The sequence below is a fragment of the Perca flavescens genome, chromosome 9 (assembly GCF_004354835.1).
Source record: "Perca flavescens isolate YP-PL-M2 chromosome 9, PFLA_1.0, whole genome shotgun sequence".
NCBI classification, from domain to species: Eukaryota; Metazoa; Chordata; class Actinopteri; order Perciformes; family Percidae; genus Perca; species Perca flavescens.
Genome location: NC_041339.1, coordinates 11,400,879 through 11,418,604, shown reverse-complemented (window position 1 = coordinate 11,418,604; position 17,726 = coordinate 11,400,879). Strand labels below are relative to the sequence as shown.

The 17,726-nt window shown below is 40.8% G+C and overlaps 1 protein-coding gene across 1 annotated transcript; it reads left to right on the top strand.

The window, feature by feature from the left end:
- The first annotated feature begins 497 nt into the window (after positions 1-497).
- hs2st1b (heparan sulfate 2-O-sulfotransferase 1b) lies at positions 498-16,214 on the top strand. The gene is made up of 7 exons (XM_028587273.1): positions 498-1,144; positions 4,712-4,950; positions 7,992-8,077; positions 9,064-9,202; positions 9,305-9,402; positions 13,741-13,898; positions 15,329-16,214. The coding sequence occupies exons 1-7, from the start codon at positions 1,021-1,023 to the stop codon at positions 15,553-15,555; spliced, it is 1,071 nt and encodes a 356-aa protein (XP_028443074.1). The 5' UTR covers positions 498-1,020; the 3' UTR covers positions 15,556-16,214.
- The last annotated feature ends 1,512 nt before the right edge of the window (positions 16,215-17,726 follow it).

Here is a 17,726-nt window from a genome sequence, read left to right as displayed (position 1 = left end):
CTTAGACTGTTATCTGAAATTCCAAGAACCATAGTTACACTTATAATATATTCATGTCTGAACACCAGGGACTGTGCTTTTTAAACTGAATAACTTACAAAACATAATTATTTAAGGCTTGGGCATGTTTCACAGCACACTGTGTTTAATTAGAAAGAGACCTTTGGTTCTGTGTCAGTGGTGTAATGTACTGGGAGACTGAAAACATGTTCTGCATTTTAATAAATATATAGAGATGGAGATGTGAGATAAGTTTAATGAGGCAGCGGAGGAATGAGGCAGCGGAGGAATGGAGCTTAAAACGACTGCTGAGAGTTAGTGATAGATCAGAGGAAAATTAAAACACACTGCTTGCACTGCAATATTTCTGGATCAGATAGATGTAAGGGTAAGCCTTTTTTCTCTTTGGCCATGGTGCACACCCCGGTCCAGTAGGTGGCGGTAAGCACGTTTAACATTGTTTTTTGAACTTCCAGTAAACACAAAGAAGAAGAACAAGAAGCTCCAGTGATGCTACTTGCTGCAACCAGCCCCTGTCCTGTACACTGCTGCATTTAACTGTAGTTTGGAGTCGCATTTGGTTAATTTTTCCTCCAGTAAAAGTCACATTAAGTGGAGCCTCGTAGACTATGCATGCTGTCGGCAGGGTCAAAAGAAGGCGAGCCCGAATGCACAATACGGAGGGAGTCTTAAATATATATATATATTTTTTTAAAGATAATGTATTAGCTTTAACTTAGGTGGCTTTATGATAGTAAGCGGAGAAGGTAACGTTAGCTAATGTTTGGCTAACGTGGAGTTAACCCTGTATGACGGCTGTTGGGTATCAACTAATGGCGTTAAACATCTAGCTAGCTAACAGCTAAGTAAATTAGTTTGCATTAACCTAACGTTAGTTGGTTAGCAGCGTAACTAAGTAACGTTTGCTGTAATAGCCATTAGCAGTGGATCTGAGACATTCCACTGTTTACACTAAGTTAACATTAATTGTATCCACGGTATTATTCATGTGGTGGTTTGATGGGGCTTTTAAGGATTATGATGCCGGCAAAGTTCCAGCTTTTGGCTGTTTTGGCATTTGGACTGACCATGCTCTTTATTGAGAACCAGATCCAGAAACTGGAGGAGTCAAGAGCCAAACTCGGTAAGACCAAAACAAAGGTAACGTTAGTCTAGGCTAAAATTGTGCTTATGGAAAGTGCCGTTTGAGTCTCTGAATAATATTCCAGACGAAAATGTTTCGTGGCAAAAGACTGGAGTTAGCTATATTTAGTGCTTGGAGCATATTAATGAATGGCATGAAAACAGAATTATCATACATCACATTAAGTGAGTTTTGTTTAACAAACAAAAAATACTTAATTTTATATAACGTTACCGCATTGAAGGAGGGTCTGGCTACACCACATAGCATTCGGGGATGGGAGGAAAACGTGCTCTGGTTTAATGGCATTTCTTTAAACCAATCAGAATCGTCATGGGCGGCGCTAAAATGCAAAATAGTGGTGCAGGGAAAACTCAGATTGGACAGATAGTCTAGCTAGCTGTCTCAATTTACCCTGCAGAGATCTGAGGAGCAGTCAAAAAAATTCCTCATAAATCCACCGAATTTAAAATTCCAATACAACGAAAGCAGAAGGAAACTGTAAATACATGCATCCGGCGGAACTTCCTGCGGCACCAGAGCTGTCCCGGATGCAACGTCAAGGATAAAGACTAGCTAGTTATTGGTTATCTCTAAGTCTCCTAATTTAGTTTGTTCAGTAAAATTCTTCTTTGCACCTAGGTCCAGATCCAAAACCACAATATCTAGACTTGTCATACTGGACTAAATTATCCCAGAGAGGCTACAGGATCTGGACCTGGTCCAATGTGGTCTACATATGCAAAAAAATAGTAAAATCTCCCTTTATTTCATTTTCACAAATAGAATAAAGCTTTCACAAATCTGAAACTGTTTTTAAGACTCTTTAGCCTCTCTGGGATAATCTAGTCCAGATTTGACAAGTCTAGGTATTGCGGTTTTGGATCTGGTCCTGGTCCAATGTGGTCTACATATGAAAAAAACAGTAGAACCTGCCTTTATTGCATTTTCACAAATAGAATAAAGCTTTCACAAATCTGAAATTGTGTTTTTAAGACTCTTTAGCCTCTCTGGGATAATTTAGTCCAGATTTGGCAAGTCTAGGCTTTTTTTTTTTTTTTTCATGAGTCAGAACGAGGCAACAGCTGTGAGGAAGAGCGCGTGTCCTCCGTCCCCCATGCTGGACCACCACCCCGAACCTGTCTCCTGACAGCAGAGGGGCTGGAAAACAAGCCAAAATAACTCTGTCAATGGACAGTTTTAAGTTCCCCTTAAATTTATCCTTAAATGCCGAATTGGAAGCTGCGAATCGGATGCCAACTTCAGCGTCCTCTAACAACCAACGTTATTAGAGATAGTAATCATGGCAAATGGCAAACAAACTTACATTCTGCCACATATTTAATTTACAATCAAATCAGGCAATTAAATGAAATTATATCATCTCTGCTGTATGATACATTGCTCTACAAATGTCATTTAAATGTGAAAACTGCATTCAGTGTTCAGGCTTGAATATGTTTTGGCCAAATATGCAGCAAGTCCATCCGGCATATCAAGCCCACTGTAGTGAGTTATTTTGACTGAATTCAAACCAAAAAAATAACTAGATTCTTCACACCTGTATCTCGTTTTTCTTCATTTGGAATCTTAGAAATGGACACCAACTATGTCACAAATGTACTTACTGTGGAATTCTGGTTCTCCCTTTAAATAAATATCATAGGTAGACTGCTGGCTGGTCACTTATGAGACTGCCATCCTCCATTTAACATTAATATCTTTTATATTTGCACTCTTCACATTTTGTATTGCAACTGCTGCACAGTAATTTCCCTCAGGATAAATAAAGTTTTATGTTATCTTACTGTACAGTAGTACTACTATATTGCACTTCAATAAAGCTGAACAACTAACCGCCTGCACATTTACTGTATAATGTCTTTAAGAAGAGGGAAATAACAGAAGGCCATTACAAGAGAACATCCATCTGCCTTCAAAAACACAACAAAACAGGGTTTTTTTCTGCATAGAGGAATTTTTGGCATCCCCCAAAAAGGATTTAGCCAGCACTTAAGGAAAATCACCAGTGCTAAAAAGTTCCAGCAGTCAACTTCCCTCTCACCCACAGCCGCTAATATTTTACACTTGCGGCTGTCAAGTGTACTCGGATCCAGGCCCAGGTCCCTGATGTAAAAGCCCCCTTACTGCAATATGTTCCATTATATTTTAAAGGACAAGTATTATATAGCATTTTCAGGCTAAAACTTGAATTTTGTGTTTGTACTAGAACATGTTTACATGCTTTAATGTTAAAAAAAACACTATTTTTCTGATACTGCCCATGGCTGCTGCACCTGTATTCACCTTCTGTATGAGACGCTCTGTAGGAGCGCCTGTCTCTTTAATCCCTCCTACCGAAAAAGCCCAGTCTGCTCTGATTGGCCAGATCTGCCATTGCTGATAAGTGATCAACTGATGACTTCTCCTTCTCCTGTTAAACTGATTATATGCTGCACCGCAAGTCCACACTGACTCCAAAACTTGCGTACACGAGTTCAGATCAGACGCGGGATTTCATCGCAGCCTACGCTCACGTTCAAATTGATGAATGCCAGGCTTTGCGTAGGAATCGGCGTACGCCCGTCCTACGCCTGTTTTAGGTCGTACGCACGTTTCATAAATGAGGGCCAATGAGAGTTTTGATAATCATCAATAATGTGAATACAATGACGAAGTGGATAAAGGCAAAGATTCAAACAGCTAGTAAGTCTGGTAAATTCAGAAAATTACATCACTTTACTGTAATGCAGCCTTTAAAACCAGCAAAAGACAACACACATGTCATATCACAGTATTACGATATCCAAAATTTAAGATGATATCTAGCCTCATCGATATAAAATTAATATATTGCCCAGCATTATCACCTGGCTCCTCAGTTTTGTGATTTCCCTCAAATGAAGAACATCCTGCTTCATATGTGTGGAAAAAAAGTCACATTCTGAGCCAGGAAAAACCCTGCAGACATCCTGCCGACACGTGGCTTCTCTCTCTTCGTGGTGTCAGACACTGGAGGGCTGCTTCGGCAGCGTGATGCCTGCGTTACATTGAGCGACACACAGCTGAGCCGAGAGATACTCGCAAGGTCATTCCAGTAATTGGCTTTAATTAACATTGCAGTGGAGACAAGAAGTGTGAGAAAACACTTTTAATTATGCCTCCTGTCAATATTATCATCAACCTACTTGTTTTGATGTTATTCCATCTGAAGGACTTTGTTGTTTTCCTTAATTAAGACGTACTCTATTTTAATAGTACTTGTTAATTTATGTAACAGATGTACCTTTCCCTTTGTTGTTGTGTTGGTGGCCTCACACCTGCTGTGTATGCTGCCAAATGAGCATAACAATAAGCATCAACTCGCTTTTTAGCTCATTAAAATCCAGGCAGCAGAGAATGCCAGCCAGTCCATAATCATAGAAATTAAAGATGATATTGATTCGGTTTAGGAGCACCTGCCGCAAACAACCAAACAGTGACAATTCGTTCAAACGTATATATACTATGATCTATCGTTGATGGTAAATATCGTTATTTTTTTTTATGTATTTTGCGCCCGTACAGAACGTACCATTGCCAGACACGAGGTGGCTGAAGTAGAGCAGCGTCACAGTGAGGAAGCTGGGCGGGATTTGTCACCACTGGCAGATAAAGATGACATGGTCATCATCTACAACAGAGTGCCCAAGACGGCCAGCACATCCTTCACTAACATTGCCTACGACCTGTGTGGGAAGAATCGCTTCCATGTCCTTCACATCAATACCACCAAAAACAATCCTGTCATGTCTCTACAGGACCAGGTAAGATCAGCAGCCAGTATTCAAGATACTTCATGGTCATTGTATGAACACAACAAAATTACATTGGTGGCAATCAGTGCAGCAGCAGTGCATAAATCAAAACAAGATAAAAACACACCCATATGAGCCTTTGCAGAGATTTTAAATTGTTATAGTGCTTTTGTGACAATAGTCTTTAGCAGCTACAATTTGTATGTTTTTGTGCAGGGAGAGAGGGGGGAGTGGAGGCTGCATCTCTGGGGAAGAAGCTGTTCCTCAGGCTACATTAGCATTGCAGCATTACACTGTATTAAGACAATGTAATTATTAGTGGGTTTATTGTTATATGTTTTTGCTAGCCTATATATAATTCCTATGCATTGTGTATGGTAGCCTTTATAATGTTATTTATTTACAGCATTTGACCGGCATAAAATCGGCATATGTCAGGCTGACCGGCCGCTCGCCGGTCATGGTCGATAACGTGAAACTCGGCCAATTCCGGTCACCAGCCGGTCAATCGGTGCATCTCTATTTTTTAATCATTACTTTTTTATTCTCATTGGGTGGGGAGAAAGCTATGCCATAATCATGCGCAGCGTTTCCTCCACTCGCACGCATTGCACTGGGCGTGCTGTGCTGTATTGTGTAGCTTAAGTGCAACATGGAGCTTGAAGATGTAAAGAAAAAAAGAAAAATTAACTTTGAGCAAGTTTGGAGAAAAGTCGGAGGTATGGAACCATTTTAAACAAGTCGTGGGCAGTGACAACATATATGTTGGCTTTGTCGAGTGAGTTAAGTGCGGCACGCTGCTCGCCTATCACAGCAAAAACACGGGGACTTCGGCGATGAACAGACCAAGGTTTTGAACAGATTTTTTAGGGAAACAAATCGCCCAGCTCTACATACCGGTATTAGCCCACGCTTCCTACCGCTTGTGGTGTTCCTGCGTGACCAGCAGCTATCGGGTCGCCGGTGATAGCCCTCATGTAGTGTTCTCTGTCCTGTGGTTGTCTCCGTCATGGTGCCTGGCCCTGTATCCATACATCCATGCCCTGTACTGTAGTTAGCTTCTGTTTCGGGGAAAGGGGGCTTTGCGTTCTTCTTTACCTTGTTAAGCTAAGGTAAGCTAGGTTAGCCTCCTTGTGTGCACTTCTCAAATGTACTTTCAAATTCGTGGGATTTTTCCCTTTAATAAACCTTTAAAACATATTTTACCACCTTCCACTGCAAGGCACTTGCTTTTATCTGACACAGTCATAATCAAATGGGAGGGGGTGTACAGTGCCTTGCTCAAGAGCACCTTGGCAGTGCCCAGGAAGTGAACTGGCATCTTTCCAGCCACCAATCCACACTCCATGCTGATGCTACTGGCTTTCCTCTGTAAGAGAGAGAGAGAGAGAGAGACTTTATTTATCCATAAGGAAATTAAGGACTAAGCGGCCAGCATCCAGGCCGGGGAGCACAGCTCCCACGATCCTCTGAGCCATTTTCACCACCCGGGCCAAGTCCTTTTTTGTATTTGTATTTAGATGCAGCAGTGCAAACTAATACCAGATCACAGGGATGTCAAAATCCCATTAAAAACATGAAAGGTCAGAATTAATTACAGCAGTTACACAATTTTACCTTAAAGGACAAATCCGGCGCAAAATGAACCTATGGGTTAATAACACGTGTCTGAGTTTGACCGTTCTCTGGGATTTGTTTTCATGCTAATCGAATGTGACCAGTTTTATCGCAAACCGCTAATTTTGTTATAACGCTAGTCGTCGGGGCACGGGTAAAGTAAAAAGAATTCGCTATTTCTATACCACTAACAAGGCTCAAAATAGCACCACACTTCCATGGTAGCATGATGAGGGTCCCTACATGTAATCCGAAGCATTGAGAACTTACAGACAGTGTACAGACAGTTTATTAAAAAGATAGTTTGACTGGTAGTGACTGTGTGACGGTACTGTCTTTCTAAACTATCTTTTTAATAAACTGTCTGTACACTTACAAAGTTCTCAATGCTTTGGTTTACATGTAGGGATCAAGGGCACCGACTGGAGAACCTAGTACAGTGCTGACTGGAGAACCTAGTACATGTTTTTTGATGGTGGGGGAAACCCACGCAAACATGGGGAGAACATTAGCCTGGGAAAACCCTGATGAACTTTGGCAAATTTGAGATTTGCTCTGTAAGTCCCTTTGGCCAAGAGCCCATTCAAGCCCATTTCCAATTTTTCCAAATCGAGGCACCAATCGCAACTGTTGAGGCGGGCTTTACACGATGATGATAGCGCAGCGACATCTCCTTCATCGCTCTGATTGGTTTTAGGTCTATCCAATTGCAGCATCCGTTGGTGACGCCCCTTTGAAAATGGGCTGTTACAACTGAGTTGTAACTGAACAACTCAGTTACAACTGAGAAGGGTTTGATGTCAACCAGGCTAGGAGAACATACAAACTCCACACAGAAAGGCCCGGAACAACCTGGATGCGAACCCAGAACCTTCTTGCTGTGAGGCCACGGTGCTAACAATTGGGCCACCATGCACCAGTAGGACACATAACATAAAAAACTAGGAGATGTAATGGACGTATGTTTTCACGTGTGAACTAGCAAACGTTTGATACAATGTGTTTGTCCTTTACCTAATTAAAGTTTGGTTTGAAGCACATCTAATTAATGTGTACTTCTGAAACCGAACCTACGCCCTTGCTGTTGACACAGGAAGTCTGTGACCCATTCAGTCAGCTGATTGGCTACCTTTTGAGATACTCTGCTAAACACAACAGCCACATTTTGCAAGCCAATGGGATTTCCATGGAATGAATTCTTACTAAAACCATCTCATAATGTTGATTGCAAAGACTCGCTACGTCCTTTAAAATGTGAAAAAGAGTGTGTCTTTTGAGCAGAAAAACAAATGTATCAGTCCTCAGCAAAGCCAGCCATTTTCACTTCACTGTCTCCCGCTGTTTTTTGTGTGTGTGTGTTGTTGCTGTGTTTCCATTTGCTGGAGTTTCACTGCTGCTGCTACATAATTAGTTTCCATTATCTTTGGCTACAGGTGCGCTTTGTCAGGAATGTCAGCTCATGGAGAGAGATGAAACCCGGCATCTACCACGGCCATGTAGCTTATCTGGACTTCTCAAAGTAAAGCCCTTCCTTTTTCTGTAATGCCATTAATTTCCAGATTAGTTACAAACCGTTAGCAGAGCAGATAAAAGGGAGGTCATGTATTGATTGATAACGTGTGCTTTAGTGTTGATTAATAGCATTGTTGTCCTTATCTGCCCTGACACTATCATTTCACTGATCACAGGTAATTATCCTAATAGAGCGCTCTCTATTAGGATAATTAGGATAGAGAGAGAGACTGTTAACTCAAAGTCTCAGTTCTCCCCGATGCCACCCTTTCACTGATGGAAAAGTTGTTTCTATAGTGCAATAAACACTGTTAATTAGGGCTGCACGATATACAGTAACTACCATTCTTTTTTCCAATGATGCCTTTTTGTGTTCAGTTCAATTTGTTCACTAAAAGAATGTTGAAAATACTTTTGTTTATTTCAATTCAACAAGCCTTTTGTTGTATTTTAGCAGAATACTAAACGCAGCTTTGGTTAAGTTGGTGGTCCCGGTGGCAAGTGTCTTATTTTGACGAGGGCCGGGGTTGGAGCCAGTAACACAGCATTCAGAGTCCAGTAGTTTCTGCGATAACAGAATCATGGAAAGAATTGCGAAATTGAGAATTAACAAAAGCTATAAAGCAGATTCCACAGAGCCCTACAGTAAGTCAGTGCTAAAAGCTAACTGGAAATTTGAAACTATGACTACATCTAAGTTTCCCACCCAACTGCCCCACTGTAATTGTAGTTTAAAAAACAATTCTTTAAAATGCATTTAAAAATAATTCCCAGTGGCTTAGGTCTGGTGGTGGGCAACTTAGGTCCGGTGGGAGGCAAACCCTGAATAATATAGTTATCACAATACTCGACAACGTTAAGGCATATTTTCCTCATATCATGTTGCCCTACTGTTAATTAGGTGGCAGCTTCATGGTCTGATGTCTGTTGGACTAGTCCTCAAGTGTCTGTTCGATGCAATTCAAATATGTCAACCCCTTTCTTTTTGTCCAGATATGGGGTGAAGGGTAGGCCCATGTACATAAATGTGGTGAGGGACCCCATAGAGCGCCTGGTGTCTTACTACTACTTCCTGCGTTTTGGAGACAACTACAGACCCGGGCTTCGGCGACGGAAACAAGGAGACAAAAAGGTCTGGATTTAGAGCGCATGTCTTAAATAAACCCTTTTGTTCAACGCCAATTGTTTGCCCGCACAGAAATGTACGATAGCGAGTGTTTCTGTTGTCTTTCAGACCTTTGATGAGTGCGTGTCATCGGGGGGGTCTGACTGTGCTCCTGAGAAGCTCTGGCTGCAGATCCCCTTCTTCTGCGGCCACCATTCAGAGTGCTGGTAAGTGGGCTGAGTGAGTGTTTTTTATGTGACGTCTTTTTTTTGTGCAACTATGATTTCTCTGTGTTTTATCTTTTGGAAATATCCTGGCAAAAGTTTGTAGTCAACACACTCAAATGTCAGCCAACACAAAGGATGTACATTACACCTTAAATGAAAAACAAATCCGGCAACGGTTCAAAAGTGTCAAAGTTCTGTTCATTCACAGTCTCAAGAAGAAAACAAGAGGAGGGTGAGCTGGATTATTCCTGATCATTACAACCTGCCACATCAGGAACAGAACGTAGATCTGTGGAAAGCTTTATACGATGCATTTAGCACAATTAATTCCTTTTACTTCATAGTTTGCAATTTTTCAAATCCGTTGCCGCCGGAATTTCCGCTGAATGTCCTTTTGGGCCGGATGTCCGTTACCTTCCGCTTTCTTTGTATTGTAATTTTAAACTCTGGTGGATTTATGAGCACTATGGTTACCTGCTCCTCAGATCTCTGCAGGGTAAATCCAGACAGTTAGCTATACTCTCTGTCCAATCTGAGTTTTCTGTTGACTTAAACAACTTTTAAACGTACACGTTCCACCAAAACAAGTTCCTTCCCGAGGCTATTTTGCAGAGGCATCAGGGCTCCGTCAGGCGCTTGGCGCCACCCATTACGATTGTGATTGGTTCAAAGAAATGCCAATAAACCAGAGCATGTTTCTCTCCCATCCTGGAATGCTGTGTGGACTAGCCAAACCCTCCTCCGCAGCGCTGTGAAGGAAGGTCTGGCAATGCGAGACTAACGGTGTCTTAACAAGCTGCAGCGGGTAAAAGTTTAGGCAGGTGGCTGATAAATACAACCTCTATGTCTGTACTTTTACGTTGGGCCAAAGATAGTGTTGTGGAAGAACGCCACTTGAAAAAAAATCCTTTTTTTTTTAATTTTTTTTGCTGTTCATGAAACGTGATAGGTCTTTACAATATCAGCATAGGTGATCACTTGTGTGTCTAGCTCGGTAGTTGTCAAGTGTAAATGACCTTTGAAGTTTCTCAGCCTTGCACACCAGTTACAAAAAAGAGATCAAAAGCAGAGCAGGGATCGAATCTTTTTCATTCCACACATTCTACTTTCTTAAACTTAAGCTTATTTACAGATCCAGCAGTTTACAGATCAACATTATCATTTGGAGTTGTGCGTCTGGCCAATATTCGCTCATTTAGAGTTTCTCTGTTTTTGGTCTTTACCAACTCATGAAGGGAATAGCTGGCTCTTCATCAGCCCTACCTTTTTTCTAAAATAGCTGCCAGCGTGCCCTAAAACGATGCTATGAGAAAAACCAAAATAGTAAAGTTGCAGGTTCAAAAACCAAAACAATGAGCTGAAGCTCCCTGTAAAGCCGAGCGGAGCTGCAGATTCAGGTGATATTTAGGCACGGGCCGTTATGAGATTCTGACGGTATGATAACCTTTATAAATGTTTACCATATTAAGTTTAAATAAATAATACCCTTTGCTGCCAGAGCTACTGCTGCCCTAAAAAGAAGAAAAATAAAGACAGACATTTGAATTTAACTGGAATCTGTAATGACAGTTAACTCTGGTCTAAAAACGTGTCCTTTTGGTAATATAGCACTGGATTTAACATTAATTTAAACAAAATATTACATGATCTAATTGTTTTTATGTAAAAAGATATATCACTACAATTACCCCTACTATGGATAATATAAATAATGCTACGATTCAATTTTTCTCAATGTAAATGCACACTGTGAGTGTGAGTGTGTGTGTGTGTGTGTGTGTTTTTTTACTTGTGCACACACATACACATGCTCTCTGTACAACACAGATGGTCACAAAACCAGATGTGTGACTTAAACAGCAGACGTGACACCAACTCAATTTATTTTAACACCACAGTAAAAGTACTAACTTAGCAGAAAATGTGTACTTGTCTGCTTAGTAAAGTTACATTAGGAAGGAAAATAGCTGACCTTAGCCATGTTATCTGCCTTGGTAGCAGCCTGAAGTAATTATTTCACTATCGTTAGACATGCTACGTTAACTCTCATAGCTGATTGCTATTCAAAGCATTCAAATGTTACCTTGAATTTGTTTGGGGTGTCTGTGCATTTTCGGTACCCGAAAAATTCCCACAAAGCCGGCTTCAGTCTTTTTACACGTGCGGGAAGAGATCGGGGGTTTCATCTTCTGCAGCCGTCATGCACAGACACTTGCACCAACAACAGAAGGGGGAGGGGCCAGGATAGCCTACGCTGCACACTGGCAGGCAGAGGGATGAACTGAACTGCACTTTCTGTCCGCGACGACTCATAAAAAACAGCTCATACCACAGGGAACGGTATAACAGAACATTTCAGTGGTTTTGAAACGGTGACTTTTTCATACCGTGGTATACATTAAATCCGGAAACCGGCCCAGCCTAGTGATAATTCTCTGTAGGTTGACCACTATGAGCGACCCCCTTTATTGTTTTCACATGTCATTTGAGGCACCAATATTTTATATATATATATATATATATATATATATATATATATATATATATATATATATATATCATATATATATATATATATATATACTCACACACACACACACACACACACACACACACACACACACACACACACGCACACACACACACAATACTTTTATACAAACAGAGAGGGTTGTAAGTAATCCAGACAAGTTGGATCACCTGTGGGAATTGGTAGCACCAACTTTCAAAGCTTGATCAACCTCCATTGCTGCAGAACAGATTTACGTTGTTAACCCATTTCTTGTTCCCTGAAAAAGATCAGTTTTGGTTTCTTTTTTAACCTCAGGCAGTTCACCACTTACCTTTGTACCATTTCAAGCTATTCATTGGACTTCAACTGCTAAAATTTCAATAAAAAACGTAGAAAAATTGGGATGTTCTAAAACCTTTGACCAGTAGTGTGTATATATATTTTAATCAGGAAATCACATTGAGATCAAGATCTCATTTACAAGTGAGACCCCAGTACAAAATGAAAATTCAAACAAAAATACAATCAAATAAAAATGACAAATATTTAAATATCAAGACCGCAGTATGCAGGCGTAATTGGAAAAAAATATTAATTATTAATTAAAATTTTATAATTTTAATTAATTAATTTCATACAAATAAGTTAAGAATGACAAAAAACACATTAAAGCAAACCCATTTATAAAAAGTGCTTTTTAAAATAACATTGATGCAAATACAAAGACTTATAACTGTACTATGTAAAACAGTCGCAGTTAAAATGAATGAGATCGACCCATTGGTATTAGTGCCTCACTTAATTTTGGGACCCTGCCTGCATCACGTAGTGAAACGTCTGAATCAGCATTCAACATCAGAAGCAATTCATTTTCCTCTGTGTTTATATAAGGGATTTAGGGCCCTATCTTGCACCCAGTGCAGCGCAAAGCCCAACGGAAGTGTCTTTGCTAGTTTAGGACCGAAGCAGTTGTCAATTTCCTGTCCGGTGCCCACGTTATTTGAATAGCAAATGTACCTGCGCCCATCTATGCGCCCATGGGCGTGCTGGTCTTACAGGGAGGTGTGTTCAGGTGCATTCTTGGCATATCGCTGTCTTGAGGCAGCGGAAAGTGAGCGAGCCATTGGACCAACGAAAAACCTGGTTTAAAGTCAATAACGCAACATTTCATTGTTATTTTAACAGCGCATTAGTAAAATGCATGCACACTATGCATGTTACACACACAGCAGCACACAAACATGCAGAAGATTAAAAATAAAAATATTACGGTGCAAATCCGCCATCATAATAGCAATGTGCCAAGGTACAAACATGCCTGGCTTTTAAAGGGAAAGAGAGATGACACTGATTGGTTTATTGCATGTTACGCCCCCAGAACACACCTATGAATTAAGGAAGACACTAAGAACAACCCTTTCGGGTTCGAACGGACCCTTTTCCACCGATAAACTAGCAAAGGTGGATTTGTACACGCCCTAAACGCAGCTGCGCCAGGCGCTTCAGTCCATGCACTTAGATCGTTAAAATAGGGCCCTAAATGTGTGCAGGGTCGGCTGTGGTTCAGGTGTAGAGCGGCCGCCTACCCATCAGAAGGTTGGTGATTCGATCCCTGGCCCTGCAGTTCCATGTCGAAGTGTCATTGGGCAAGACACGGAACCCCCAAATTGCTCCCGATGCTGTGCCATCGGTGTGTGAGTGTTTATCTGATGAGCAGGTGGCACCTTGTATGGCAGCCTCGGCCTGTGCTATGTAAAAGCGCTTTGAGCCGTTAAGACACATGAATACAGTCCATTTACATTTATTGATACTATGTTTTTGCGCAGGAAGGCAGGCAGCAGATGGGCCCTGGAACAGGCCAAGGCCAACCTGGTGAATGAGTACCTGCTGGTGGGAGTGACGGACGAGCTGGAGGACTTCATCATGATGCTGGAGGCAGCCCTGCCGCGCTTCTTCAGGGGAGCCACAGAGCTCTACAGAACAGGTAGCAGCACAACACACTCGTCTCACCAGTTCATACCTTCCTCAATTTGTAAGTTCTCGATGCGGTTTTCTCACAACCTTTTAACCCTTGTGTTGTCCTCCCGTCGACCGTGCCCTTGTTGTCCTCCCCGGTCTGGTTTGCTTGTTTATAAAGTACAGAAAAGTATAATTTATAACCCTTTAATTGTGTTACACATTTTAGCCATTTTTAGCCAACTTCATTACAACTAGTTTTAAAAATTTCTTTTTTTATGTGCATATATGGTCAATAGTCATTTAATTAGACCTAATTTCTGAGTAAAATGTTGAGCAATTATTAGTAATTTTGGATTATATATATATATATATATATATATATATATATATATATATATATATATTAGGGCTGTGCAATTAATTGAATTTCGATTTCAATTTCAAAAAACGATTATTTTGCCATATTCTGTTTTGCAAGAACTCTTATTTTGTTTTGTGTTCTGAATGACACGCGCATGCGCACATCTGCCCCTCCCGGAGCCAGTCAAGGAGGCAAGTCGTGTGCATATCATCCGCTGGAATTTAAAAACTCAGCGCAAGTAAAGATGGCAGCAGCGTTTGGTGAGCAAGAAAAGGCAAAACCAACTCAGTTGTCTGGGAATGGCTAACGTTAGCTAACCCCGCGGTCCCTCTGCCTTTGCCCCCCGCTGTAGTATACTGTCTATAGACGTTGTATTCCCCCGACACGCTGTATTCACTTACTGTTTAAAACTTTTTCCAGTTTAGTGGGGGTGCATAGGCATACTGCTCAAAACCAACATGAAAAAACATAGTAATGTTCCCTCAGCATTTAGTTTTGTTGTTAAACTGTATGTAAATAAGCAGGGACACCTTTTTCACGTAACGTTACTCTAAGGTACCGTCTATGTGCTGGATTTTTCCTAAGGTTAGCTAGCAAATAAGCCCACTGACGGCGACATTATTATTATATTATAATAATATTATAGATATTTTGGCACAATGCTTCGTAATGACAGTAGTAGTGGTCATAGTGAGTGAACATGTGATGTGAGACGCACATTGTGTTATGTCTGTGGAACTGTTCATTAGCTGTGTAACGTTATGTGTGATATCTGTAAAGCTGAACCAACTCAAAGTAGTAAAACAGATTTTATTCTGATCCGAAGACTCTTTCTGTGAGATTAAAGTCACTAACAGATTATACCGTGGACACTATCCATTATATCCAAATGTTAATGAGTAATCGTGTTAAAACGTGTGGATGGAAACAGCTAAAGTCAGCACTGCTACTCCAACATGTTTTGTCCTGTTTGTGGTGTCCACTAGTGAGCTCTGCTGGCAGTGAAATCATCATCAAGGGAAGCTTTGATGACCTGCAGTAACCCTGTGTTGTCTAGACTGACCGACTCACTCAACCTTCTCATGTTCCTCCAGGAAAGAAGTCCCATCTGCGAAAGACCGCTGAAAAGAAGCCCCCCACCAAAGAGACGATAGCCAAGCTGCAGCAGTCCGACATCTGGAAAATCGAAAACGAGTTTTACGAGTTTGCACTCGAACAGTTTCAGTTTGTGCGTGCTCACGCTGTCAGGGAAAAAGATGGGGAACTGTATGTCCTGGCTCAGAGCTTCTTCTATGAAAAGATCTACCCCAAAGTGAACTAAACATGTAGGTAGAGAAGAGAGACGCGGGCTGCACAGGAGCTTTCCAGGACTCTGTTAGAAGTCGTTTACACTGGGAGGAAGTTCATCAAGAGATGCTGGTCAACGCTTTTTCTGACCCTGGTACAGTACAGGAAATCCCTTTCAGAGTGCACAGTGGAATTTCTATGTGGGATGCGACTCATTTTTTTATGTGGAACATCTGAAAACCCAAACACAAGCAGCCTTTGATTCATGAAGTTTGGGTTTTGGATGGAGCGTCAACGTAAAAGCAGCAAGCCTCAACAAGTTTAAAACCATTTTAAAAATGTGTTTTTCTGACATATTCGAAAAGGACATAAGCATACCCAAAGCTGTTCAGCTCCCTGTTCAGCTCCCTGTTGTTGTATTATCTTTTGCACACTTTATATTTTAGGTGCAGAAAATCTTGTTTACAAGTTCAAAATAGGGGTGCGACGGATCAAAAAACTCACGGTACGGCTCGGATCACGTTTTTGAGTCACGGTTCGGATCCATTTTCAGATCAGCTCAAAAAAAAGGGGAATTTAAGTGATGTATGTAAAATGTTTAATAACTTTTAACAATATTGACTTCTTGCACCAGTAATTTGCTGTTAAATGACAAAAACTGTATTTTAAAAATAAAGCGTATTTTACAATAACTTTGAATGCACAACAAGGTTTACCAGTTTCAAGAAAACACAGCATTTAGTCACGTCACGTGTTGTTTTTCCGACAACCGCAGTGACCAAGTGCTAGTTTGTGTCTTTTAGCTCATAGCTTTAGCGACAGACTGTCTACGTCCCAGTGTTTGATTCCCCTACAGTGAAATACAGTCACACTTTACACCGTTTAGCTGTCAGCATTTGAACCGTGGTTTACGCCTGCTACTAGCTAACGGTAAGCTAACGTTACCTGCTGCCAAATGTAACGTTAGCGCTAATTAGCGGTGACATGCAGCGATGCTTCTGTTTCTTTTAATGCCTGTTTCGGAGCATCAGAGAGCAGCGCAGACATTCAAGTGGCACCGGAATGAGGCGCCGAAATCCGGGTTGCTATTCCGTCCGGTAGATACCGGTTGTTTAGGTTTGAACATGCGGCGTTCACGTGAACAGACAATTGCGTCGCCTGTATCTTTTCACGGCAACCCTCCATAGAGATTTATCTGCCTAGTTTAGGTAACAGCAACAACATTTTTATTTTAAAGGTTAAACTTTGCAACCGCGGTTCACATATGCATTCCAAACCGTGAGTGTCAATCCGTACGGACCAACTATGGTCTGTTACACCACTAGTTAAAACTGTTCCAAAACAATAACAAAAAGAATCCGAGCTGTGTTTGTACATACTGTGTTAACATGCGGGAAGCATGTTTTTGGACCAGATAGTTAGCAAAAGACAATAGAGTGGACCATTGCATCATTCGGTGCGTGACATGGAATTTTTTCAATCTCTCTGAGATGTTCTCAGTTTCTAGACACATCGTATCAGTATTTTATCACAGAGATAGTGATGTGCATCGTTGATATAACTGATAGCTGCTGTTTTTAGCCTGTGAAAGGACCACAGCCTGACCAGGAGAAGGGATTCATGAAAAATAATATTTAGAGGACAGGGTTTTACGGCTGCAGATAACGATTCATTTTCATTGTTGATTCGTCTGTCAATTTATTTTCTCAATTAATCGATTGTTTGGTAAAAAAAAAACAATTTCAGAAAATGTGGGGATGTAGAGCTGATAGTGCCTTTATCACAAAGTTTCTTATATATATATATATATATATATATATATATATATATATATATATATATACAAGATAGATATAGATATACAATAGATAAAATGAGGATATGTGGTCTTATATGTGTATATGTGAGTAGTTATGAGAGACAAGAAGGCCAAACAAAATTAAATCTGAATAGTTCAGATCAATAAAGACAGTTAAGTTTGGTTAATCAGACCGGTCCTAAGCCTCCTTTTATTATGTTAGTTAGTTAGTTTATTGTCCCCATGGGGAAATTCGGTTGCAGCAGAAAAACCAAGACATTTTTGACAACAAAAGACAAGAAAACAGAACAACACTGAACACAATTTTAGAAATACAGTATAGACATGTCTACACATAGCATAGACCACTCATACATTGGGGGGGTCCAGACCAGCTTGGAAAGGAA

Bases quoted from the DNA above. Each gene is read 5' to 3' on its own strand.
- hs2st1b (XM_028587273.1), top strand. From the start codon at position 1,021: ATGGGGCTTTTAAGGATTATGATGCCGGCAAAGTTCCAGCTTTTGGCT. The intron at 1,145-4,711 runs GTAAGACCAAAA...GCGCCCGTACAG, and splicing joins GGAGTCAAGAGCCAAACTCG to AACGTACCATTGCCAGACAC. The intron at 4,951-7,991 runs GTAAGATCAGCA...CTTTGGCTACAG, and splicing joins TCATGTCTCTACAGGACCAG to GTGCGCTTTGTCAGGAATGT.